We start from the raw sequence: 25,997 nt of genomic DNA, 5'->3' as shown, positions 1-25,997 counted from the left end.
GTCGGTATGCACATACCTGTACGTATATATGCATATACTCATTTACTATTTGTTTATATATATATATATATATATATATATAGTAAGAAAAGGAGAAAGAGAATTTTGATAGCCCCCCCCCCCCCCCCATGTAGTAAGTTGCAATGCAAGAAAGATATATATATATATAATAAAAGAAGAGAAATCCACACAGTTTACATAGTTTTAATATAATATATTTTAAATGAAAGAGTATTGTGGTTGTCGACCGATTTCGCTTTCGTTAATCATGACACTGAAATTATTTTGATTTTGTATTTTCTTAAGAAGTTTTTAGTCCATGTTCTTTGTATGAAAGTTTGTGAATGAATTAACAAGTATAAAACCCTCAGGGAGGTAACTGGTGGTAGTTATTATTCGGGACTTGAGTGTGATAAATAAACACAGCAAAAGCTCATGGTCTAAAGCAGTGAGACGAAATATGTACAGAGATGGATATGTGATCATGAATTAAAACATATACTGAGACAAAAGTTGTTTCTTCGCTCATATTTAGGCGTGTTCTGTATTTTTAGATAAATGAAGTTTCTTTATTCAAACGTTCTTCTACAGAAATTCTTTCTTTGCACTGGTAGATGGGAAAGACTAAAATTTGGTTGGATATTCCCTGCACATCTCTCTATGTTTTCACTCAAAGGTATCTGTCTATACCTTGAGAAACGTATCTGTTCCTTATGCAGTGTGGTTCTCTGTCTAAGTGACATACTTGTCTGTCTTGTATAGTCGTGTCCACATCCTGAATAATTTACAACATTAATTAAATTCTCGGATGTACAAGTGAAGGTGGTCTTTATTGTGAACCTCTATCCTTGTTTGAATTGGAATTCTGAACCTTCCAGTAGGTTGGGGCATGTTCCACAATTTGGACACCCATGTTTTTTAACCATTACTTTCGTGGTTGTTGCATATAGCTTTGCATTTGTCAGTAGCCTTTTCAGCGATTTGGGTTGCTTTTTCCTTTTTTGAAGAATTTATGTGTTTTAAGGATGTAGTTCATTTTTGGATCCTTAGTGAGTATTGGTAAGTTTTGTATAATGGCATTGTATGCCTTATTGTTTTTAGGATTGTGAGTCGATAGTATTCTGCCGATGATGTTACTAGTTATCGTTTTTTTAAACTGTGAATGCTAGTTGAGATTCAATATTTCTTTCCAGTGAATACTTGTTTACACATAATATTGCTTAGTCTAAATGTTTCTTTATCGTTGAGAATTCTTCACTTTAAATGTTTCTTTACTGTTAATGGTTCTTCGCTGCTATTGTGACCATTCCATCTTTTTTCATTAAAAAAATGCCCAAGTAAGCGATGGCAGCTTATCCATCTATTAAATGTATGATACTTATATTTTTAGAAAATATTTATTTTTAAAGAATTTCCTAATGATCCTTTTGTTATGGTAGCTGATTTTCATTATTTTAGAGTTATTGCTATATGTTTTAAGAATGTTTACATCTTTTCTATTAGATAAAATTAATATATTTAATACATTCATGAAAAGGCATTCTACATGTAATTTTTAAATACTGCACCGATAGGAAAAGATCTAAATTTCTTATTTCTTTTTCTCAAAATTTTAATTACGACCTTGGTTTTATAAATTTTTATTCCATTTTAAAAATCTGTTATTCAGTTTACTTTGGACGAAAAACTGTAACTATCTTCTTCGCAGATTCTCTGTAATTGGTTAGTCTGACGCGGTTAATGTTCCTTTGGGATAAATTGTAAGTTGATGGGTGAAAGAATATGTCCAGCGAGTTCTGGAAGGTCGATATTATGGAGGAAGAACTAGGTGTAGTAGTTAGTGTTGAATTCGAGTGGAAGTAGTTTTGCTTCTCTTAAGTCGACAGAAAAGGACTAGACACTATTCGTTTGCTACCGATATTTCTGTGGTTCTTAGCAATACGTCTATATGAGAGGATTTCTCAAGGTGAATATCGCAGTATTATGGCGCTCTTAAAGTATATTCACGTTAAGTAGGAAACAAAGATTTCTATTCGGTACTGATGCTATTTTCGTCGCTAATAACTGATTTTTGGCCAGCCCACCAGCTGTTTTCGGCACCAGAGACCAATCAATCACTGTTTTCAGTGATAGTGGATACCTACTGCTGATGGCATGCAACTAGGTAGAAATTACGTGACCTGCTAGTTCTGCCGCTAGTGCTGCATATTTTCGTCAGTTGCTGCTGTTTCTGTACTTTTTAATGCTACGCGTCTAAAAAAATATATTTCCTCAAAGACGAATACCACAATATTAAGATTTCTTACAGAATGCAACATTAAGTAGGATATTCTGGTTGTTATTAATAATAAACTCTGCTTTTTTTCTTTTTAGAAAATTATAAAATGGTAACAGGACTAAAAAGTGAATAGAAATAAAGGGAGTAACTGAATAATTTTATTGGAATTTCTTGAGGAAAATATATGGTTATATTGATTAATATAGTGTCTTGGTTCTTAAACCAGTTTTAATAGCGAGTCACAGACCCATAACATATGAGCAGTTAAAAATGTGAGAAAACACATCTGGTTATTTTTCAACTTTAGTATTAAGTGAGCGTCAATAATTTTAATACTACAGACAAGAACGAAGGGTAGTGATAATGGGCTTCATAGCCTGTCCAACAGTGCTGAGTTTGATACTGTTGATATAAGTCAACGTTTGCAGGAAAATGTGGGAAGGAAGGAGAATGAAGTGGGTGGACATTTCAGAAATAAAGATTAAGTATATGGTTAAAGTAAGGTCTGACGAGCGATGAGATGAGCAAAAATGTGTGTGCCGACAGGAAGGTGTGTAAGACTAATCGTTTAAAATCCAATGACTGCAAATATCGTAGCTTTATAATTTGGCTAAGTCATTGGCAAAGAGATGCCTTGCATTACAACTGATGCTGTCTACTAAACTTTTCTTGAGACATTATGAGAAAAAGTTCCAATAAAAGGAACGCTCTCGACAGTCTTTGATATAACAAAATACAAATTTTTTTTGACATTAAACAGACCAAGATGGTATTTAAACTTATCTCAAAAGGAGGGGAATTCACAAAAGTACGCACGTATCTAAATTTTCACTCAGTTCTACGTCCTTGAATATTGTAACCGTACTTCAGAATATATTCCTTTAAAAATAGGATGTTTTAGATTGTCGACTATAAAATCGAGGAGCAGTGCTAAAGTTTAAAGACGGAAATTTAAAGACCCAAAGCAAAAGTAATTATACGGAATAAGAAATGGTTATGCAATTTCATGTCGATGGCGCTGTAAAGTCATGCAAAAAAAAAGTGAAAAGAGTATTCTTAAACAAAAAATTGGAAGTAAGTAGAAAAACAAATTACATGCTTGAGATATCCTTTATTGAATAAAAAGAACAAAGTACATCAAGAACGAGAAAAAATTATGCAGATTTAATCAAGTACATGATAAGAACATGTTAATGATGTTTGCTTGGAGAGAAGAAAACTGTAGGGGGAGAGAAATAGCTTGCTGGTAAGGTATGACCATCGATACCTTGAATGGTAACCTTTATATCGAAATCATCATGAGCATCTAAACGCAGTTGTTTCAAACTTGTGGTGATATCATATTTAAAAAGACGGTCAAATGCCCAGAACATCTCATGTTCTCCACCGAGAATACAGAACGTACCTCCAAAAGCACAATCACCATCTTTGGTGCAGATGTCGAAATTGACATCAGCAGATTGACCAATGGTACGAAGTAAGAAACCAGCAAATATTCTGTCTTCATGTTGTATTTCTTGAAGGTGTTCTTCCAATTCAGGAATGGTCATACCGTGGAAATTAAGATTGTCATAATCATAACCAAGATCATGGTAATCGAAAGTTGTTTTGCCAGTTGAATGAGCCTTTGTAACAGCGTTAGGATTGCTATCCAAATTGAACGGCTTCAGTGGCTTAGCAAGTTTATTGATTTCACAGTTGGCAGAGTTGTAAGGCAATCCTCGATACTTCTGCAATGCTTGCCATACAGACCAAATACGATCAGTATTGGAGTGATGAAGGTAGAAGAGAGGATCATAGGAAGTATAGTGAAGGGTTGACATACCATATGGACTACTACCTCCAACCCAAGAATGAATAGCATTGTGACCGATTTCGAACTGGATTTCAAAATCACAGAAATCTGTTTGTTCCAGAGCAAGTGCTACCTGGCGATAGAAGAATGATTTATCTCATTTTTCTGGATCATCAAAAAGTTGAGCTCTCGGTGCTCTGGTTGTATTTTTATTGGCAACATCGATATGAGCATGGTGGAAGGGGTTGTTTTCCTTCTCAGTGACCAGTACAGGTAAATTAGCGAAAGTAGTTGTCCAGTCCCAGTAGGGAATACCAGTGTGAGAGCCATGAGCAACTAAAGCGTCTTCCATCTGTTTAACTAACAATCTATGCCAGTGAGGGAAAGTTACCATTCCATGTTGACAACATGCGTAAGCTGTGCCATTGGGATAGTGACAACTGAGAGGCATTCCGTGATAAGAAGCAATTTTCTGGTAACCATTGTCTGAAGAGTCAGCTTGTACTTTAGCTAAGGCGTCTCTTAGGTCTTTGATGTCAGATGGAGTCAAACTATTGACATTCTTCCTGATTATGGCACCTTCTGCGGCTTTCCTGTGTACCTCTTTCTTGAAATCTGTAGAAGAACAAAAAGTGAATATCTATTTTGAACAACGGATTCGTCGAAATATATGAACAAATGGACAAACATAGGCGGTAACAGTTTTAACAGTCAACTGACAAGAATAACTTGAAATATGATGTAAAGTTAAAGAGAAGAGAAAAAGTTTAGAAAAACAATATAATATTCAACAAACCTCTAGCTGGGACATATATCAATGAAGGAGCAGGTAATGCACTGGAATCTAATACTTTTCCATCAACTGTTTCAATTACAACTTCAAGGTGAATAGTGCTTCCATGAACATACAGGTCTTCCAGAGGAATATGCATTTTATGGAGAACATGAGTAATATCCATCTTGTATGTTCTATCAAAATGCCATGGCATTTCATTGTCGCCACCAAGTACAAACACCACACCAGCGTCTTCACAAGTTTTGTCGTTGCAGAGTTTCAAGTGGACATCAGCTGAAGTTTTGATACTAAAGAGTAAGAATGAAGCAAAAACTCTGTCTGTGTTCTGGCGTTTATGAATAGTCTTCTCCAATTGATCAATATCCATTCCATGGAAGTGAAGATTATCATATTTATAACCAAGTTTATGGTAGTTAAATAGATGCTGTGGTGTTGCTGCAGCTCGTGTGTGTAGATTCGGGTTGGATTCCCAAGTAAACGGCTTCATCGGGAATGACAGTTGCTCTAGGGCACAGTAAGCTTTATCATAAGGCAATTTTCTGTGTTCCTGGAGAGCTTGCCAAATAGCCCAGAGACGATCAACCTGAAATTAACGAGAAAGAAAAGATTGGAATAAACGTCCTTCTATTGCGGAACAATGATCTCTATATGAAGAAAATCACTGAAAACTTCACCAAAATATATGATGAGATAACAAAGTGAATCAAGCAAGCTATGTATAAAATAAAAATATATTCGTTCCAACTAACTGAAATATACGAACGACAATTAGAATATGTTGATCTTTACAGATGTAGCATGATGAAAGAAGATTTAATGTTATTTCATAAAACTGTAATTTTGAAAACTATGGAAAGAAAGACAATGTTATTAGAAATGAAGGTAAATAAAATATATGAATTATTTACTATTTACCATTGAATGATGAATGTAGAAGAGAGGATCAAAGGAACTATAGACCAAACTGGACATGGCATATTTCTGGTGACCATCAACAAGATAGTGAATAGAGTTATGAACAACTTCAAATTGCACTTCGAAGTCACAATAGTCTTCTTGTTCAAGCATGAGAAGTACTTGTCTGTAAAGTGTAGATCCCTCTCCTCCACTGATATCAAATAGTTCCGGTCTTATGTCTCTGACTGTGTAGGTGTCTTCATGTTCGATGTAGCCTCTAAGGAACGGATTCTCGATTACGTTATCAGTCCAAGCATCATAGTAGTCAGGATCTCCTAAAAGTCTGGGCAGTTTCGTAAGATTATCTGTCCAGTCCCAATAAGGAGTGGCAACACTGGAGCCATGTCGGCGCATAGAATCTTCAAATGTAACAAATAAACACGATGCCAATGTGGGAAAACTGGCATTCCATGTAGGCAACAGGCATATTGTGGATCCTCTGGACTAGGACACATCGTTGAACCATGGTAACTAGCGATAGTCTGGAATCCATGAGCACTCTTGTCTTCCTTAACACGTGTATGTGCTGCCATAAGATTCTGAATATCTCTTTCGTCCAAAGTATCAACATTTCGTCGGATATGATTTAGTGGAATGTCAACATCGATGTCTTTTTCTGAAAAGACAGTTGAAAGAATAGAATATTAGTGTGAAATGTCCACCTATTTATGCATAAATATTTGTATTTATATATTATAGGAAGCAAAGGCACTTACTGGCTGGTGGGATCCTTATTACAGTTGCTTCAGGAAGAATGTCAGCTGGCAATTCAGTTCCATTTTGAGCAATTATTTTCGTCTTAATTGTGAAAGCCGAATCAAAAGCTAAGTTATTATCAGCAAGAACATCAGTAATTTCTATCTTATAGAGACGGTCGAAGGCCCATGGCATTTCTGTACTGCCACCAAGCACAGCAAAGTGACTTCCTTCGTGACATTCTCCTCCTTCAACGCAGATCTAAAATACACTCTTTATATATTTATGTACATAGTTCATTAATTTACCTAAGCTGTACTGATAATTATATTACGTTATTCATTTAATAGAAATGTGAGATACTTATTTGAATATTCATTTATATATTAAACTTTATATATCCGAAATTGTGTGGAATCTAATTATAAAATTGAGAAAAGGAAGTGTTACAGGATATACTCAGTAATTTCTTTAATCTCTTCCATTTTCTAAAATTATTTTTAATGCACTTCTTGAATAGGTTTTTGGCAAAACAGTTTTAGAAAACTGATATTGTTTTAGAATTCGTTCGATAAATAATAAGATTTGTCTCTATACTTACCTCAAAGGTTGCATATGCTGATGAACCAAATCCACTCAACAAAAAGCCAGCAAAAACACGATCGTGTTCTCTTTGGTGTCTGATGTATGACTCTATCTGATTAATAGACATACTGTTAGTATCTAGGATGTCGTATTCATAATGGAAGTTGTCTTTGTATCTAAACATGTCTTCAGGTTTGGACAATTTAGTGGTGAGTGCATTCAAATTGTAAGGGGCTCCGAAGGAGAACGGTTTCAACGGGACTTTCATAAGTTCAAGAGCACAATGGGATTCGTAGGCATTGAGACCTCTCAGCTTCTGCAGTTCTTGCCAAATAACCCACAATCTATCGACATTAGAATGATGAAGGAAAAATAATGGATCATAGGCTGCATAATGCAAATGGTTCAAGGAATGTTCTTCTTTTCCACCGATCCAGGAGTGAATGGCATTGTGAACAATCTCTAGTTGTATTTCGAAATCACAATAATCAGTCTGTTCTAAAGCTAAAGCGATGTTATCAAAGAGCCATGTCTGTTTTCCCAATACAGGATGTTCGTACAAATATTCGCTGATATCACGTTTAGTCATAGTATCATCGCTGATGAAAGAAATATGACCATGATTAAATGGGTTATGCGATTCTATCTTATCGAAAGGATCCGAATACATCTCAGAGGCTATGAAAGCAGGAATCTCTGAAATAGGACGGGTCCAATCCCAATAAGGAACGCCAACTGTAGCTCCATGTCTATGTAAAGCTTGTTCAAACTGAACAACGAAGAGCCTGTGCCAGTGAGGGAACGTAGCCATACCATGAAGACAACAAGCATGTCTATGCTTAGCAGTGGGATTTGGGCAAATAGGAGGTAGAGCATGGAATGATGCGATTGCTTCAAAACCATCAGATGACTTGTCTTTCTGCATTCTTTTGAGAGCATGTACCAAGGAATTCATTTCAGACAAAGAGAGTCGTTCAACATTCTTTCGTACAAGATTTCCATTTCCTTCTTCATGTTTGAAGTCAGCAGAATGACCTGAAAAGATATTGGAATAGAGTTATTGTTACTTGTTATGTAGACCCAAATCAACATATTATGCAGATTATCCCTTGACAAAAAATGTGAGACCGTATGCTGTATTTTCTCACTCAGTCTCGTAAAATTTCGTAAAACGAATTGAACAATTAATAACTGCCTAATTGCCTTACACTACACGATTGTACGTAGAGAACGCTGGGGGCAAAACTGAAAAGTGCCTCGTTAGCTCGCAATGATCTTAGTCATGAAAAAGCTCTTCACCTCAGAAAAACTATGCTAGGTTGCTGGGTGAATAATAAATTTTATGTTGACAAAAAAAGCCATCGTATGCTTTGCTTGAGATTGGAATAGAAAAGGAAATGGAATAAAAATAGAAAAAAATATATATCTCTTACCTTGTTTTGGAACATAAATAATAGTTGGATGTGGGAAAATTTTAGCATGGATTGATGATCCATTGACAGCTGTGACTTCAGTTTTAACACGGAAATGGCTGTTTTGGTTGAGACCTAACAACTTCAGCTGGTCTGTTATTTCATATCGGAAGACACGGTCAAATTGCCATGGCATTTCGGACTCTCCTCCCAAGACAGAGAAGACACCAGCTTCGTGAGCACAGTTTTCTTCATACTTAGAAGTAGGTACACAAATGTATATGTGTACGTCGGCCGAAGCTTTAACGCCATGAAGTAAGAATCCAGTAAAAATCCTGTCATGAGCCTTTCTCTCTTCAATAAGATGTTCCAACTGAGTAATAGTGAGATCAAAGAAGGTCAAAGTGTCATATTTGTAGTGTAACACATTTTGATAGTCAAAGACGTCATTTGGAGTGCTATGAGTGAGTGTCATCCGATCATGATTTGCAGTAGTGTTACTGAATGGACGCATAGGTACATTAAGTAGAGGCAATGCACAATTAGCTTCATTGTAAGGTAGCTTTCGGTAACGTTGTAATTCTTGCCAAATTGCCCATATCCTATCAACATTACTATGATGAAGGAAAAAGATTGGATCATAAGCTGTAAAATCCAGTGACGACATAGAGTGAGGATCACGACCACCGAGCCACGAGTGGATAGTATTGTGAAGTACTTCAAAGTGGACTTCAAACTCACAGAAATCAGTCTGTTCCAAGACGAAAAGTGTGTGTTCGTAAAGATATTTGTTACCAAATAATTTAGGCTTGGTTTCCGAATTTAAGAAAGAAATCTTTCCTTTAAAGAATGGATTTGGTTCGATAAGAAGAGTTCTTGAATTGTAGTAAGTGACTTCATTGACCAAAGCTGGAAGGTGATCAAATGGTTGTACCCAATCCCAATAAGGTACAGCTACACCGGAGCCTCTGTTTAACAATTCGTTCTCTACTAGAGCAACATATAATCTATGCCAGTGTGGAAAAGTTGGCATGCCATGTATACAACATGTATATACCTTGCTACCATCTTTGTTAGGACACTGTGCCGGTAATCCGTGAAATGCGGCAATTTCTTCGTATCTACCATCAAGCGTCATATCTTTGAAGGCATTTCTCAGTGATTCGATATCGCCTTTAGTAAGACTGTTGAGATTCTTTCTAATTCGGTTTGCGCTGGTTACAGGTTCAACCCATACACCCACCACACCGAAATCACCTGCAGAAAATAAGAAAATAAATTAACTGAATTAGTTAAATCTTTATGTTGTATTTCGTATTTTACATTACTGTTTTCTTAATACAAGGACTTAATAATCAGAGACGGTTTAATAAACCATAAGCGTTCGAGAAAATAACATATCATTAAATTTTTTAATCCTATAGTTATTTTGTAAGTATTGACAACGGTTTGTTTAGTGGAGTTAAAATAAACATCGTTTAAAATTAAGTTAATAATATGGAGCCAATAGATAACTGAATCAATCTGTATAATCTTTAAAGAATATCTATTGCAGCATTTATCGCACTTACGTAATAATGGTTACTTACCAAGACCTGGTTCGTAGACAATTGCAGGTTCAAGATTAACATCGGCTATTTCAGCTCCAGCCAAGTCTTTCACGTGATATTCAATGTGATATTGGTCATTATAATGTAGATTTGCTTCCTTCATCTGCTTCGTGATATCAGCTTTGTAAACTCGGTCAAATTTCCAAGGCATTTCGTTAGCGCTACCCAGAACATAAAACTCTCCAGCATTCACCTGATCAGTACTACCATGAGCCCTGATATAATATTCAACTAATGCAGACTGTTTAATACCTTCGAGCATGAAAGTAGTGAAAACGCGACCCTTCATACGACGTCTGTTAATTTCTCTGTGTAACTTTGGAATAGATAATCCATTCAATTCAAGAACATCATATTCGTAATGGAAATTCTTCTTGTAATCAAATACATCAAAAGGAACTGAATGTTCTCGAGTCATTGAATCAACATTGATGTCACTGGTGAGACTGAAAGGAGACATTGGTTTGCGGAGAGTTTCAATAGCACAGTTAGCACTGTTGTATCGATGTCCCCGGAACTTTTGCAGAGCTTGCCAAGTGGCCCAAATTCTATCAACATTTGAATGATGAAGTAAGAAAATAGGATCGTAAGCTGTGTATTCAAGTGATGACATAGAATACTGTTCTCCGCCTCCAACAAGTGCATGGATGTGATTATGAGCAATTTCGAATTGTACTTCGAACGAACAAAAATCTTCTTGTTCTAAAGCGTACATAACTTCATTTGCCAAGGGAGTGAATTCTCCGAAAGGCGGTTGAACAAATAGGGTTGGATTAGGAGCTCGAGTGGTTTGAGCACCAGCTTCATCAATAACGCCACTAAAGAATGGATTCGGGTGAGTTTCCCCATTTTCATCAACATATGTTTCTTCTTTCACCAGAGCGGGCAGTTCCGAAATTGGGCGAGTCCAATCCCAGTAAGGAATACCATTCTGGTAACCATTTCGTCGCAGACCATTTTCAAAGTTGATAGTCAACAATCTATGCCAATGAGGGAATGTTGCCATTCCGTGGTGACAGCAAGCATATTTGACTGCAGCGTCAGGGCTAGGACACCATTGTGTGGAACCGTGGAAAGCAGCTACTTGCTGATATCCATTGGCACTTTTATCGTCTTCGTAAGCTTGTAAAGCCTTCCTCAGTGCATTCATATCTGCATGGGTCAATGAAGAAACGTCTCGTCTGGATCGATATAATTCGTCAAAGACAACGTCTGATCCCTCTGAAAAAAGTCAAAAGAAAATCGTCATGAGACTCTCGAGCCTGTTCTGTTTATGAAATTAAATTTAACTTCAATGTAAATGTTATTAACAAAATCAAATTATAATGAAAACGAGTGAGTGTGGTGAATGCAGTCTATATCTAATTTGCTATTTAGAATATAGTTTTCTGAGTAAATCAAGAATTAGAAGATATTCCAGAGCACTTACCTCTTCCTGGAGTGAATATCACAATTGGATCTGGAATTGCGGTGGATGGAAGAGCTGTTCCATTGATATCGGTAATCTGTAAGGTTATGCTATAATCAGCGTGCATATCTACACCAAGTTCAGCTAGTGCTCCAGTAATTTCATATTTGTAAAGTCGATCAAATCTCCATTCCATCTCTTTGCTGCCTCCAAGGATTGTTATTGATCCAGCATTGTATGTGTTACCTGCACTGTCGACAGTGATGTCAACATTTGCTGATGTTTTGATACCCATCAAAAGGAAGCCAACAAACGCACGATCTTTAGCCTTGTCTTCTTCGATATGTCTCTGAAGCTCTCTAACGGACATTCCTCCGAAGAAGAGCGTATCATAAGTGTACTGAAGGTCTGACTGATAATCATAAACATCTGTTGGTACTGCGTGGCGATATGTATGTTTGTTGTTATTCAGTGGTGGTTCGAAGGCAAATGGTTTCAAAGGACGATGGACCTCTGAAAGAGCGCAGTATGGTTTGTAGGGTTTTCCACGATGGATCTGCAATGCTTGCCATACTGCCCACAATCTATCAACTTGTGAATGATGCAGCCAGAAGAGGGGATCAAATGACGTGTAATGCAAAGACGACATAGAATAAGGTTCATTGCCACCAACCCAAGCATGAACTGCGTTATGGGTAACTTCAAACTGCACTTCGAAATCACAGAAATCTTCTTGTTCGAAGGCTAACATCATACCATCATAGAGATATCCGTGATGTCCTTTTGTTGGTTTCTCAAACAATCTAATCAATTGGAATAAAAACAGAGCAGAAATATAAAATGAATCAATTCCATAGATTCATACACAAATGATAACTAAAATACAACTTATACAACACATATAGGGCTTTATATTTCTGACCGGTATTTAATTTAACATCTATTTAGAAGGAATTAGCGCCATCTTTTGCGAGTTTCTCAACGGTGTTTATTAAATATGAGGAATTGAGACGCAAACAGATAGGAACATTTAAATTTTCTATTAAATTTAAAATTCAGACGAAACAGTTATACATTTAATAGTAATAAAGATACTCTCCCGGGTGAAAAGTATATATTATAGTGTTTGAATGATACTACAAAAGTTTTAAGGAAGTAGTTTCAGTAACATATATTTTTATGTTACTGGAAAAATTTGAAAATATGTGACTCTTTGTAATTATAGATACCGTAAAGGTTTCTGTGTGATTGATGAAGAAATTAAATTAAAAATTCAAACCTAACATTTATACATTTAACAATAACAAAATTCCAATGATTTATTTGAAGACATCTACTAGCTTGAAAACGTCATGTGGCCCTAGCTGTTACCTTTGTAATTATAGATATCGTAAAGGTTTCTGTGTGATTGATGATGAAACGCTGTACAACTAATTGTTAATTAAATTAGGTTTGGAAGAGGATGACAAATAAGGTTTATTGTTAAATTTCGAATGAAGCTACTTCAAGATACAATATTTAGAATATTATGAAACTTACAAACCTTGCATCAATGCTTCTTGTAGTAAAAACATCACTGTGCAAAAACTCGACTGGTGCATGGAAGAAAGGATTTGGTCTTACTTCTTTTGTATAAAGATTTTCATATGTTTCAGCAGCAACCAGAGGTGGCAATTCTGAGCTAGGTTTCGTCCAGTCCCAATAAGGAACACCTATGTGGGATCCACGGGCAATAAGAGCATCTTCAAACTGCATGACAACAAGTCTGTGCCAGTGTGGGAAAGTGGACATTCCATGAATACAGCATTCCATGAATACAGCATGCAACACGGTCGATAGCATCAGGTTCTGGACATTTGGCTGGAAGACCATGGAATTCAGCTAAGGCTTGGTAACCGTCAATGGATTTATCATCCATGAAACGTTCCATGGCAACTCTCAGTTCATACTCTTCCTCTGTCGTCAAACTACGAAGATCTTTACGGACGGTTAAACCAGTTTTATCGACTGGTGCCATTTCAGCTATAAAAAAGTCAAAGTGATAACCTTTGAAAAATACACAATACAATATGTTCTTTATGAATTTTAGGACATGGCTTTAATACTCTGGCCGTTTAGTGTATGCAGTTATGTCTGTGTATGAAATTACGTCACTTTAAGAGACCTCTCTTGATAATAATTTAAGTCATATACAATATAATAAGACGCTAGGGAGAAACATTATATAAGTTAAACATATATTTTAGAATGCTTTTAAGTTGTCAAGAAAAATTAAAAACATATGTTGAAGAAAGTATCATTTTATATCTATTAACTTTCATACTACAATTGGTGTTTTACAGGTTAACTTCCATGTAAGTCCGTTGCAACATATTTTGTCGTGTATTAAACCGAAAGATTTACATATTTTATAATACAGAATTATTGTTACTAACAGACGGAGATAAAGTCCAAAATTTGGCGGAAAACTGGACAGTTTTTTTTTAAAATAAGGAATAGCTGTTGAAAAGGAGTAAATGAAATAAATATGAAATTTAAGCCAGTGATTCTAAGGGATGCTGTTGTTCTGACGATCCTAATTTAATTATTCTGCATCTATAATGCGATCTCGTTGTATTATCCGAAAAGAATCTCCCATTTGGAAATATCTTAATGTGTGACGATGAACCCAATGGGTATTTGGTGACTCAGTTTTATGTTTAGAATGTAAATGGAGATTCATTTGGAATCACTGTTTACGGCAATATAAACGTCCCTGATATAATTCTCAAAATTCTCAAAATATATAAAGTATTATTACTCACCATCTTTAAAGTCACGAGCTGGAATATATGTGACACTCGGTCTTGGGATTGTGCCATCGGGTAAGAGAGTGCCGTTAATTGCTGTAACATCAGCATGAATATAATAGTTGCCATCCAAAGGAACACCGAGAGATTTGACAACATCTGTAATCTCAAAGAGGAAGGGATAACCAAAGTTCCAGGTCATCTCGTGTACACCACCAAGAATAAAGAAAGAACCGACATGATTGTTGCAGTTATCGCTGTGTCTTTTGTAATCGGTCGGAACGCAAACTGCGATTCGAACGTTGGCAGAGGTCTTGATACCTCCTAATCTGAAATTAGCAAACGCTCTCGGGTGCTGTTGGCGTTCTTTCAACAGCGTATCTATCTGTGGAATGTCCATTCCATTGAGGTGGAAATCATCATAATCATATCCCAGTTCGTTGTAGTTAAACACATCAACAGCCTTGGCGTGGTCTTTAGTAAGGCTAATAGGATTGGTGTCACGACCAAACGGTTCCATTGGCTTATGGAACATGTTCAAGCCACAGTTGGCACTACCATCAAGACCTCTATGCTTCTGCAGAGCTTGCCAAATAACAAACAGACGTTCAACGTTCGAATGATGCAAGAAGAAGAGTGGATCGTATGAAGTATACTCCAAACTAGACATTGAGTGTGTAAAGCGACCACCAACGAGATAGTGAATTGGATTATGAGCAACTTCAAACTGAACTTCAAAATGGCAATAATCTTCTTGCTCTAAAGCTAAGAGAACACCTTCTAATAAGAACTTGTCTCCTCCCTTTGAAGCTTGGAACAATCTTGTATCAACGGCTCTAGCAGTGATCTTCTGCTCAAATGTAATATCGCCTGAGTAGAAGACGTTCTTTTTAGCCTTGTGAGAAGAGGGATCCATAAAAAGAGGATGACTAACGAGCTCAGGAAGATGATCCAATGGTTGAGTCCAATCCCAGTAAGGAACACCATGTGTGGAACCATGGGATGCCATTGCTTGCTCAAACTGTACAACGTACAATCTATGCCAAAGAGGGAACGTTGGCATACCATGCAAGCAACAGACCACAGTACTTCCATCTGGTGCCTTACAGTCAACTGGCTCACCATGGTAGCCTGCGATGGCTTGGAAACCAGTCGGAGTTGCATCATCCTGTATGGCTCGAAGAGCTACTTGTAGGTTGAGAACTTCATCTTCTGTTAGGGTTTCCACACTCTTACGGATTAAATTACCTGAAATGGGTAGAAATAAAAAATATAATTAGTATTATCATTTATCTAAATATTTTTGAAGTGGCTGAAGGTATAGACTGCCACCTCTTATACAATGAAGTATCTAGTTACAATTCTGAACCCTCCCGTTTATCCACTCTTTTTACTCTTTTTGTAATATAGGAAAGGAATTTTGTAGTCACTGCAGTTTATTATTCACTCAATTTAGGGTATATTTAGAACCATTGTCTCTACTTCCATAAACATAGTTAGAAACTAGTTTGTGAACGTTATCAGCATAATCTTAAACTCTGCAGAATCCTGATGAATGAGATTTCAAACGTAACGCCTGTTTATTAAGGAAATGAGTTTACGCGTGTAAATATAAATAGAAAAAATAATTTACTTTCGATTTCATTTGCAAATCTTACATTGAGGCCAATTTATCTTTATTTTCTAAGTCAAAGTTTGCATATTTTTGTGCTACAAACAAACATTTGAACTTTGTTTTTAAAAACGCTTAAAGAAAATTCCTTAACATGACTTTCAAACGATTGATAACTTCTCTGATTCGCACCTTAGTTTGAAATGTATGTACTTCTTTTGTTTGTAAAACATCTAAATATCATATTCAAAGCAAGATTAGAGCAATAACTGCTTTGTGCTCCACCGAAACAATTCACTGTAATGTATACATTTACTTAGATCGAGACAATAAGATGTTTGGGACAACTTCGAATATTTAGTACTGTCTGTGTGGTAGATATCAATAAAGATTTCTCTTCATTACCAGTTGTGTCTCGAATGATATCCTGTGGTATAAATTATAACTCAGTGAACAAATAATCTTTGGTCGACGCGTTTCTTTCATGTCCCATTGCACTTATATCTTATATAACTGTACATGCAGCTCGTTACTGTTGTCAATGCGATATAGATTTATATCAGAACTTCGATGATATTTTTTGATTACAAAATATGTTAAAATCAGCTCAGAGGAGTGAATAGTGATTTCTTTTTTAACTATAATAGCAGTCATAGTTTTAGATTTAGCGGATTCTAACAAGACGCACACTGACCAAAACACTTCTTTATGTAGTATATTTTGACAAATTTACATGTCAATATTTAGCCAAACTAACTGATCCCTTTTCTGATTGCTTGCCTATCAGATAACAATGTGACAATTAAGATATGTAAAAAGAAAATATTTAATACCTTCTGCGTTGTGTCCGCAAAGCCAGAACTAAAAGAAACAACAAAAAATAGAAATGCTTTCGATTATATCTAGATGTAAGACATTTAAAAACTGTATTAAGTATGAATTGAGAAGACAAAGCAATAGAAATGTGCAATATAAATTGTTTCTAGCATTCACCATTTTAAAGATTTCTAACATGGAAAATAATGGTTTCTAATAAAGGAACTACACCAGAATGTTAAAGGAAGGGCTTTATCTGTACTGCCATTCCCAGTTCTTGGTTAATACTTCATTTTATCGACTCAGGAGATGAAATACTAAGTTTATCTCGGCGCGACTTGAACTCCGAATATATATTTTCCGACGCTGTAATGGTTCCCTCACCCTGTTACCCTGTGATGCTCAAAAGTAATCGTTTCTGATTTAAGCACAAGGCTATCAGTTATGAGCGGCAAGCATTAATTCATACAATCGATCCTAGTACTTGGTTGGTAATTTAGTTCATCGACCCCGAAAGGATGAAAGACTAAGCTAATCTGGGAAGGATTTTAAACCAGTACTTAAAGGCCCAACAAATGCCACAAGGCATTTTCCTGTGTTCTAATGATTCAGCTGCCTCATTGCCCTCAATGGGCAAAATAATAGAATAGAAAAGTAAATTTCGATTCGTGCATAGAAAAATAAAGAATTCTGTTCAACTTACGGCGAAGACGATCGCAAAGAGACAAGGAATCTTCATCATGACTTCTTCAAGTCAGTGTTCAGTCTTCAGATGAAGGCAACACTGATGAAATCTAAGAAATGCTCCCCTTTTATAGCAATTTCCGTAATGCTTTGTTAGCAAAGAAGTGGACACGTTTACCTCTTTTAGACAATACATCATAATTATGACATATCGTGTTATCTACAGAGCCAAGATGACATATCGAGGTATCTTTCGCAAAAAAGGATAGATTGTTATCTTATAGTACTTTAGACTCTGTCCCTTACTAATATCTTAATTGTAACCTTAGATCAGTGGTAGTCAACCATTGTTCCCTTTCCTTCCAGCAAAATCATCAGCGCCTCACAATGAAGTTTAATTTCCAACGTAATACATGACCAACATCACCACTAACTCCAGCACCAGCACCAGCACCAGCACCATCACTACAGTCATTACTTTCACCACCACCACCACCACCACCACCACCACCACCACCACCAGCACCTCTACCAAGACCACTACCAGCACCTCTACCAACACCACCAACTCATCATCATCACCACCAGCACCTCTACCAAGTGCCGAAAGTTGTGAACCCAACGTTGTTTAATTTTCATTCTCTTAAAATATAGCTATTAGCTTTAGATAGGAAATTTGGAATGACGACTAGGTCTTTCAAAGTACATTTATTTATCAAATAAGCAGAAATAAGTTGTCCCCCAGCTAGTCAGTGTTTTAATTGATGGGTTAAAGATGATATAAAGTGTTGAAAATACTGACGGTAACGATCTCTGAATCCCGGAGATATGGTTAACACAGTCCTTTTGTTTTTGCCATGTTAAGTAGTTGAAAACGTCGACTGAATAAGTTTGTTCAAATAAGGCATGTGGTAATGTGTGGAATATGATGAACAATATAAAACATTATTACTTTTGACTGTTTTAGTAACATTGTGAAAGTAAAATCTAACTCGGTATAGATGGAGTAGTAATTGGAAAATATGAAGTATTTAACTTAGTTCCATTAATATTCTCGCCCAATTAGTTATATTGTTGCTAGTAGTTTAAATATTTCCATTTTACGCAAAGAAACATATATTGCGTGGGTGCATAATTAACGACCGCTTTTTTAAAATTCTAAATTTATTCCAAAATGAAAATTCCAAAATAAAATATATGGAAACATTGAGGTACTGGAGTACATGTCAAACAGTTTTCCTCTGGAATTTAGCCAGAGTAATCACACACGATCCATTGTCTTCCGCGCAACTGAAGTAGACTAACGTAGCCTTCATATTTTAGATTAATGTAATGTAGTTATGTTCCTATTTGCTGAGGCTTTTATGTACTTCAGCCCTCACCTGACGGACTTATGAACAAAACCCCTCAAATAATGACCGCCTGCGTTTAAGACATATGATGACCGGTACAACATTATCCTATGCGCCCATGCTTTTTCGTTAAGACTCTGGTGGTATGGGTTGAAAGAGATTTAGTCACTAATCCATGGGTCGAGCATTCTTGCAGGCAGATATCTGCCTGTAAATAGGCAGATATTTTGAGATCTTGCAAATTGAAATTAAGAAATGGACAACAGGAACAATGCCAAATCTGACAGGAGATTGCTGACTGTGGTTTGAGACTGTTTCGAACAAACTACCGGAAAGTAACTCATTAATTTCAAGCGATTGTAAATCTAACTATATTTCTTTTCTTCTACTTGTTTCACACCCTTAAGGAAGTTTTAGCCGAATGAATCGATCCCCAGTACTTATTTTTTAAAACCTGGGGTTCATTCTATCGGTTTCTTTTGTCGAACTACTAGATAGCGGGAATGTAAAAACACCAATGACCGCAATGAAGCTGTATAGAGGACAAACACAGACATATAAAGTCACACACACACACACACACACGCACAACCGGCTTTCAGTTACTGTTCACCCAATCTACTCACAAAACTTTGGTCGGCCTGAGAATATAGTAGAAGACACTTGCCCAAGGTGCTACGCAGTGGGACTGAACCCGAAACCACATGGCTGGGAAGCAAGGCCCCTACCACACAGCCACGCCTGCGTGGTGTGGTATGTATATATATATATATATATATATATATATATATATATATATATATATATATATATATATATATATATATATATATATATATATATATATATATATATATATATATATATATATATATATATATATATATATATATATATATATATATATATATATATATATATATATATATATATATATATATATATATATATATATATATATATATATATATATATATATATATATATATATATATATATATATATATATATATATATATATATATATATATATATATATATATATATATATATAAATGAAAAATATTTCAATACAAATGTATTAATACAAATGTATTAATTTCCAGCAAAAAATAGCCCTATAAGGGTATATATATATAAATTCATAAGAGTGGTACAACAAGGCACCGATATTTACTGGACGATAGCAATCGATATAAATACAACGCTATTGTATAGCTTCACTGCGTATATACTGGCAAACATGCGTGTGTGCAACAAACATGAAAAACTTGTCTTACCTTAAGAAGAACATTCGAAAATGGACAACCCAGATTAAAGATAATGCAGTACCCAGGTTTCAGACTCTTCAGATACGTTTCACAACGTAAATCTGATCAGTCCTCATCAGCTGCATTTACCTAGACAATATTTCAAATGTTGCCACATCAATGCCAAGTATACTCGCCCGAACGCCCAGCCGTTAACAGAACTGAGAACAGTGAAGAAGTTATCAATGAAAAATATTTCAATACAAATGTATTAATTTCCAGCAAAAAATAGCCCTATAAGGGTATATATATATATATATATATATATATATTGATATTTTACAAAAAAGACTCATACATATTAATATCCACCCTTCGACATCAGAGAGATAAGAAGTGCAACAAAAATTTAGAATACTTAGATTGAAGGAAAAAGGGTTACGGAAAAATTGCACATGATAAGAAATTAACGAAGTCAACTTAGAATATTCTTTATAGCTTCTTCACGATCTGCTGGAGTGGGTTCCTTTATCCTGATATATTTACGCACCATGCAGTTGAAGAGAAAAAATTATTGAAATTAGTCATTACTCATTATTCCCCACTTTATGCGTCATTGTTTTGAAAATTGAAAAATGATCAAATTAAACATTAGTGTGGGAAAGAATTGACTCCAACAGGGAAAATAATTTTTATTGTTAAACACCAAAAATCATTCAGATATTTTATTAGCAGCCTCCATTAAAATCGAGGAAAAATTTCTTGAAAAACAAAGTACCAGCCACTTGACTACACCCCAAACTCTCAACTTCGACAACAATGCTGACCAATTTTTACCGCCAAAGATGATGTAACAATAGAAAATGATGATGCAATACTTGCAATGTAATGGTTTCAAATTGGTAAGGAGAAAATAATGAGGAATCAGAAATTACCCATCCTCGCTTCAATAAATGTACATTAATTTCCAATCTCATGCCTAAAATTTCTTTCGGAAAATATTATGGAAAATACTTTGGACTTTAATCAGTGCAAGAAAGTATCTAGGCAGATTGTAATTAATCAAAGTAACCGGAAGTCATCTGTTACTGCACTCAAGTCAGGAAAAATTAAAATTTGAAATTTATATCTCTTTAGCTAAGCATGTATCTTTACTCATGGATTTTCAACAAGGAGTTATCTCCCGTGTCATCTTCTGTTTGTCTTGGGCCAAAAGTTTATTAGGAAAATCTAGATAATGGGGAGGGTGTTCAGGCGCTTAAGTAGGAATTTATCGTTTTACCATTAAGGTCAAATCTGCTTTTTATAAATTTCCTCAGAATTATACTCTTTTCTGGAATGCAGACCTTGTATCTCTTGGAAGAATTTATATATGATCTGGATTTTTTAGCCAACTTCCAGTGGCATTTGAACTCAGAAAATAAAGACGGACGAAATGCTGTTGAGCATTTTGTCAAGCGTGCTAACAATTCTGCCAGTTCACCGCCTTAGTTACGCTAATAATAGTTTCAAATTGTGGTATAAGGCCAGCAAATTCGGGGCAGGGGTGTAAGCCGATGCAATCGACCCCAGTGCCCAGCTGCTACTTATTTTATCGACCCCTAAAGGATGACAGGCAAAGTCGACCTCGGTGGAATTTCACTTCAGAATGTAAAGACGGACAAAATACCGCTTAGCGTTTAATCCGGCGTGCTAATGATTCTGCCGGCTCGCCGCTTACAGTTACGCTAATATTTCAATAATGTTATTGCATCCACTGTTAAAACTTCATTATACAGAATTTTAATTTACTGTCAATATCCCTTAAGTGTTAATGTGTATTTTCAGTGAATAGCAATGCGATAAATGTCTCTCTAGAGGTAATCTGTCTTCAGGGAGAATGACTTTTAATTGTGAATGATTCATAACTGTTCATGTTTCTTAACACTCACTGTTCCTTAGTTGTGAATGTCTCTTTACTCTGAATGTTTCTTAACTGTGAATGTTTCTTTATTCTGAATGTTTCTTAACTGTGGGTGTTTCTTGATTGGGAATGTTTCTTAAGTTGTGAATATTTGTTGACTGTGAATTTTTCTGAACTCTGAATGTTTCTTAATTGCAAATGTTTCTTAATGGAGTAAAGACGAGAAAGACGTGCAAATTTTACTTGCAAGGCAAATGTTGGCATGGGGAAGACGGTAGAAACTGCCGGTTTGCTCACCTGAGACCCCGCCAAAACTGCAGGGACCTTAAGGAGAAATACTTCCCAGAGGAGAGGCACCAGTCGTCTCCAAAGAGAAAGTATGCAGATGCAACGCACTATTCAGATGTTATGAAAATGGCAGCAGCTGAGAAAGTGTCTTTTTTGAGCATGGCGCAAAAGTTTGTGCAGCAGCTGACCTTGCCCACCACTGCGCAAGACCACCACAAACAACAAACACGGGATGGCCTTCCTTAACGCCAGCACAGTCGTCACGCCAAAATAAACCATACTGCGAACGGACAGAATGGAAAGGAGCCATAGTAGAGTTGCTGTATACATCTGTGAGGACCTCAGGTCCCAGGTCCTACTGCCATACTCAAATTCAGTATGTGACATTCAAGTTGTATACATAAGACAACACAATATAGTCATATGCAATACATGTCGCCCACCGGATGCTCCAATCCACATAGGCAAGATTGAAGATTGTCTCATAAGAATTAAAGAAATCCTCATGAAACTGGGACATCACGTGAGTGTATTTCTTATGAGCGTTTTCTACTTCCCCAGTGTCAAATGGCCCGAGGGCCTCATGTTCTCAGGAATGACTCATTGCAAATAAGTACAGGTGGAGTCGTTGCTCAACTTCACCAACACCCTATTCATGGAGCAAATTGTGCTCCGACCAACCAGGGCGAATAACATATTGGATCTCTACTTCACAAACAATATGGATATTGTTCATAATGTGAAAGTGACACCAACATTAGTTTCGGATCGCAACGTAATAGAGCTGTCTATGTATGGACCAAAAGTAGCCAGAGAATGCAGCCTAACGAAAGCACTCACAATCTATCCAGTCTGAACTTCCGTAAAGCAGACTGGAAATCGATCCGAAAAGAGATCCTCAGACAGGACTGGCCGAAATGTCTCCCCGCGCCGGACATTGGCATGGAACTAGAATATTTCATGTCTGTTATGCAAACTATGTACCAGAAATATGTCCCAAAGCACAAGGCCAACACAAAAAGGAACAAGATTCCAAGGGAGAGAAAGATCTTCATGAGACGACGGACGAGGGTTGCAAATCGCTTCATCCAACATCCCAAAAGCAGGGAAAGGTCCCGCCTAAAAACAACACTGATGGAAATTGAAAAAGCCGGAAACAACTCTGCGTGAAGGAGAGAGCAAACAAAGCCTGGGTAATAAAAAACATCAAGTCAAACCCAAAGGCCTTCTTTCATTATGCCAAAGAAACAGTCTCAGTATGCTGCAAAATAGAACCCCTCTTCCAGAAGGATGGTTCCCTCACAGATAACCCAACTAGGATCAGTGAGGTACTTCATGACCAGTTCAAAAGTGTCTTTACCACCCCGTTGGAACATAGACAAGCGAACGAATCAGTGGATTTCTTTGCCTCTTCACCTATAACCAGTGAAGAAGTCACAATGGATTACATCGACTGTGGTGAAGAAGATATAGTACTAGCCATAGATGAGGTGGACGCAAACTCAACTGCTGGCCCTGATTGTTTTCCAGCAATCCTCCTCAAATCGTGCAAACGTGCCCTAGCAAAACCACTACAAATTCACTTCAAGAGTTTTCTCGCAAACGGCAGACTGCCAATCAAACTGAAGGAGAGAATAATATGCCCAATCTATAAAGGAGGAAGCAGAGCAAATGAGGGCAGCAACATCAAGCTCCCTTATTCACCAAATACCACATATCAGAGGAGGCTCTCAATAATAACAGTGTAGCAAAACGGCGGTGCCCCAGCATGGCCACAGCTTTGAAAGGAAACTGATAAACAAAACTATTAATGTTTCTTAGTTGTGAAAGTTTCTTAACTGTCAATGTTTCTCAGTTGTAAATAATTCTACCCCTCCCCTAAAATTGCCGGCCTTGTACCAAAATTTGAAACCAATATTTCTTATGAATAAGACGGCGAGCTGACTGAATCATTAGCGCCTCGGGCATAATGTTTTGCAGCTTTTCTTCCGATTCTTTTCAGACTTCATATGCCGTTGCAGTTGGGTTTGCTTTTCATCCCTTCAAGGTCCATAAAATAAGTAACTGTTGAACACTAGGGTCAACGTAGCCGACTTATTCCTCTCCCTGTAATTGCTGGGTTTCTACCAAAATGAGAAAAATATTTGTCATGAAAATTTGGATATTCTAAATTTTTGCTTACTGTGACCGTTTCTTAGGTATGAATGTTGATGTACTGTGAATATTTCTTGTCTGTCAATTTTTCGTCACTGATAGTATATCACTACTGCGAATTTTGATCGATATTGGGATGTTGTTTGATTGAAAATATCTTGACTGTGAATATTTCTAGACTCTGCATTTTTCTTGAGTGTGAACGTTTCGTTATTGTAAATGTTTCTTCATTGAATTTTGCTTCTTTATAATTAATGATTATATGTTATGAATGTGTCTTTAATGCTGATGTTTCTTCATAACTGTTACTGTTTTTTTCATATTAATATCTTTTACTGAGATTGTTCATGTTTGCTATTAATATATAACTACTTATGGCGGTGAGCTGACATAATTGTTAGCACGCCGGGCAAAATGCTTAACGGCATTTTGTCCGTCTTTACATTTTGAGTTCAAATTCCCCCGAGGTCGACTTTACCTTTCATCCTTTTGAGGTCGATAAAATAAAAACCAATTGCGTTGTGGGGTCGATGTAATTGACCTACGCATTCTCCCGAACTTGCTGGCCTTGTACCAAAATTTGAAACCAATATATATATATATATACCTACTTATAATAGTGTGTTACTGTGAATGTATTTTGTTCTTTACTGTTTCTTTAAAGATTATGTACTTTTACTACTACTGTGTCGTTGTTATTCAGGTCAGGTACGGGGGCATGTAGCGCTGCAGCACGTCGCTGCATCCACCAGTTGTCGGTATCTGCTCGGACTGTCCTGGGTAATCCTCCGAGCAGTGTCCCAGTCAGTTCCCATTTCCTCAGTAAAGATAACATGATATGCTGGATCCATCTCAAGAAATCCAGCAACATCACCAAACAGTCTAAGATGATACTCTCGAATCACACAAATAACAAGACACATCCTAGTTTTTGAGTATAGTCGTTGGGTATCCCATAATCCTGCGAAGTGTCCTGATATCAAAGGCGTTCAGGCGGCCCCTAGGGCCCCGGAAATCGCCCAGGTCTCGCAACTGTAGAGAAAGACATGAAGCACCAGAGACTTTAAGCCATTTGTCCTCCTGCTCAGATATCAGTAGCGCCAAACACCCTTGTTCAGTGATTCCTCAAATGTACCAATACGCCCAAGAGTTTTTGAAACTTTGGATTTGCACTTAAAGCTGACATAGATCACGCTGCTGAGATAAGTGAAGCGGCAAACACGCAACAGAGACAGACGAAACGGAGTGCCACAGGAAACCAACAAAAGACTGAATCTTTGTCTTGAACTAAGAAACTCTAAAGCCAAGCGGTTCCACTTCCTCACTTAGTGAAAAGAGAGAACTCCTTACGACATCCAGAGACTCAGCTAGAATAACCGCATCTTCAACAAAATCCAAGTCAGTAATGCTGGTTTCACCAATTGACACTTCACAACTCCATTAAGCCACTAAACCACTGCTAACGTGTTTCCGGAACTGTGAATATTTCTTCATCGTGAATTTTCTTTTGATGTTTTTGTGTTTTTTTTTTGCCCGTATGTCGTCACAAATGATTTTTTAAAAAATATATACCACTTCTTTCGAAGTAAGTTTTTTTCATATTTTCTCTGCA

The 25,997-nt window shown here is 36.6% G+C and overlaps 1 protein-coding gene across 1 annotated transcript; it reads right to left on the bottom strand.

The window, feature by feature from the left end:
* Window positions 1-3,455: 3,455 nt before the first annotated feature.
* Window positions 3,456-17,502, bottom strand: LOC106867101 (hemocyanin G-type, units Oda to Odg). The gene is given in 14 exon segments (XM_089351787.1): window positions 3,456-4,688; window positions 4,870-5,452; window positions 5,785-6,191; window positions 6,194-6,442; window positions 6,543-6,783; window positions 7,124-8,142; window positions 8,541-9,776; window positions 10,109-11,350; window positions 11,559-12,340; window positions 13,081-13,358; window positions 13,360-13,559; window positions 14,342-15,574; window positions 16,772-16,799; window positions 17,458-17,502. Coding segments are annotated over 14 exon segments (8,757 nt in total). The 5' UTR covers window positions 17,497-17,502; the 3' UTR covers window positions 3,456-3,468.
* Between the last annotated feature and the right edge of the window lie 8,495 nt (window positions 17,503-25,997).

This window comes from Octopus bimaculoides, chromosome 5 (assembly GCF_046866305.1).
Source record: "Octopus bimaculoides isolate indiv1 chromosome 5, ASM4686630v1, whole genome shotgun sequence".
Taxonomy (NCBI): domain Eukaryota; kingdom Metazoa; phylum Mollusca; class Cephalopoda; order Octopoda; family Octopodidae; genus Octopus; species Octopus bimaculoides.
This window is presented reverse-complemented; position numbering and strand designations above follow the sequence as displayed.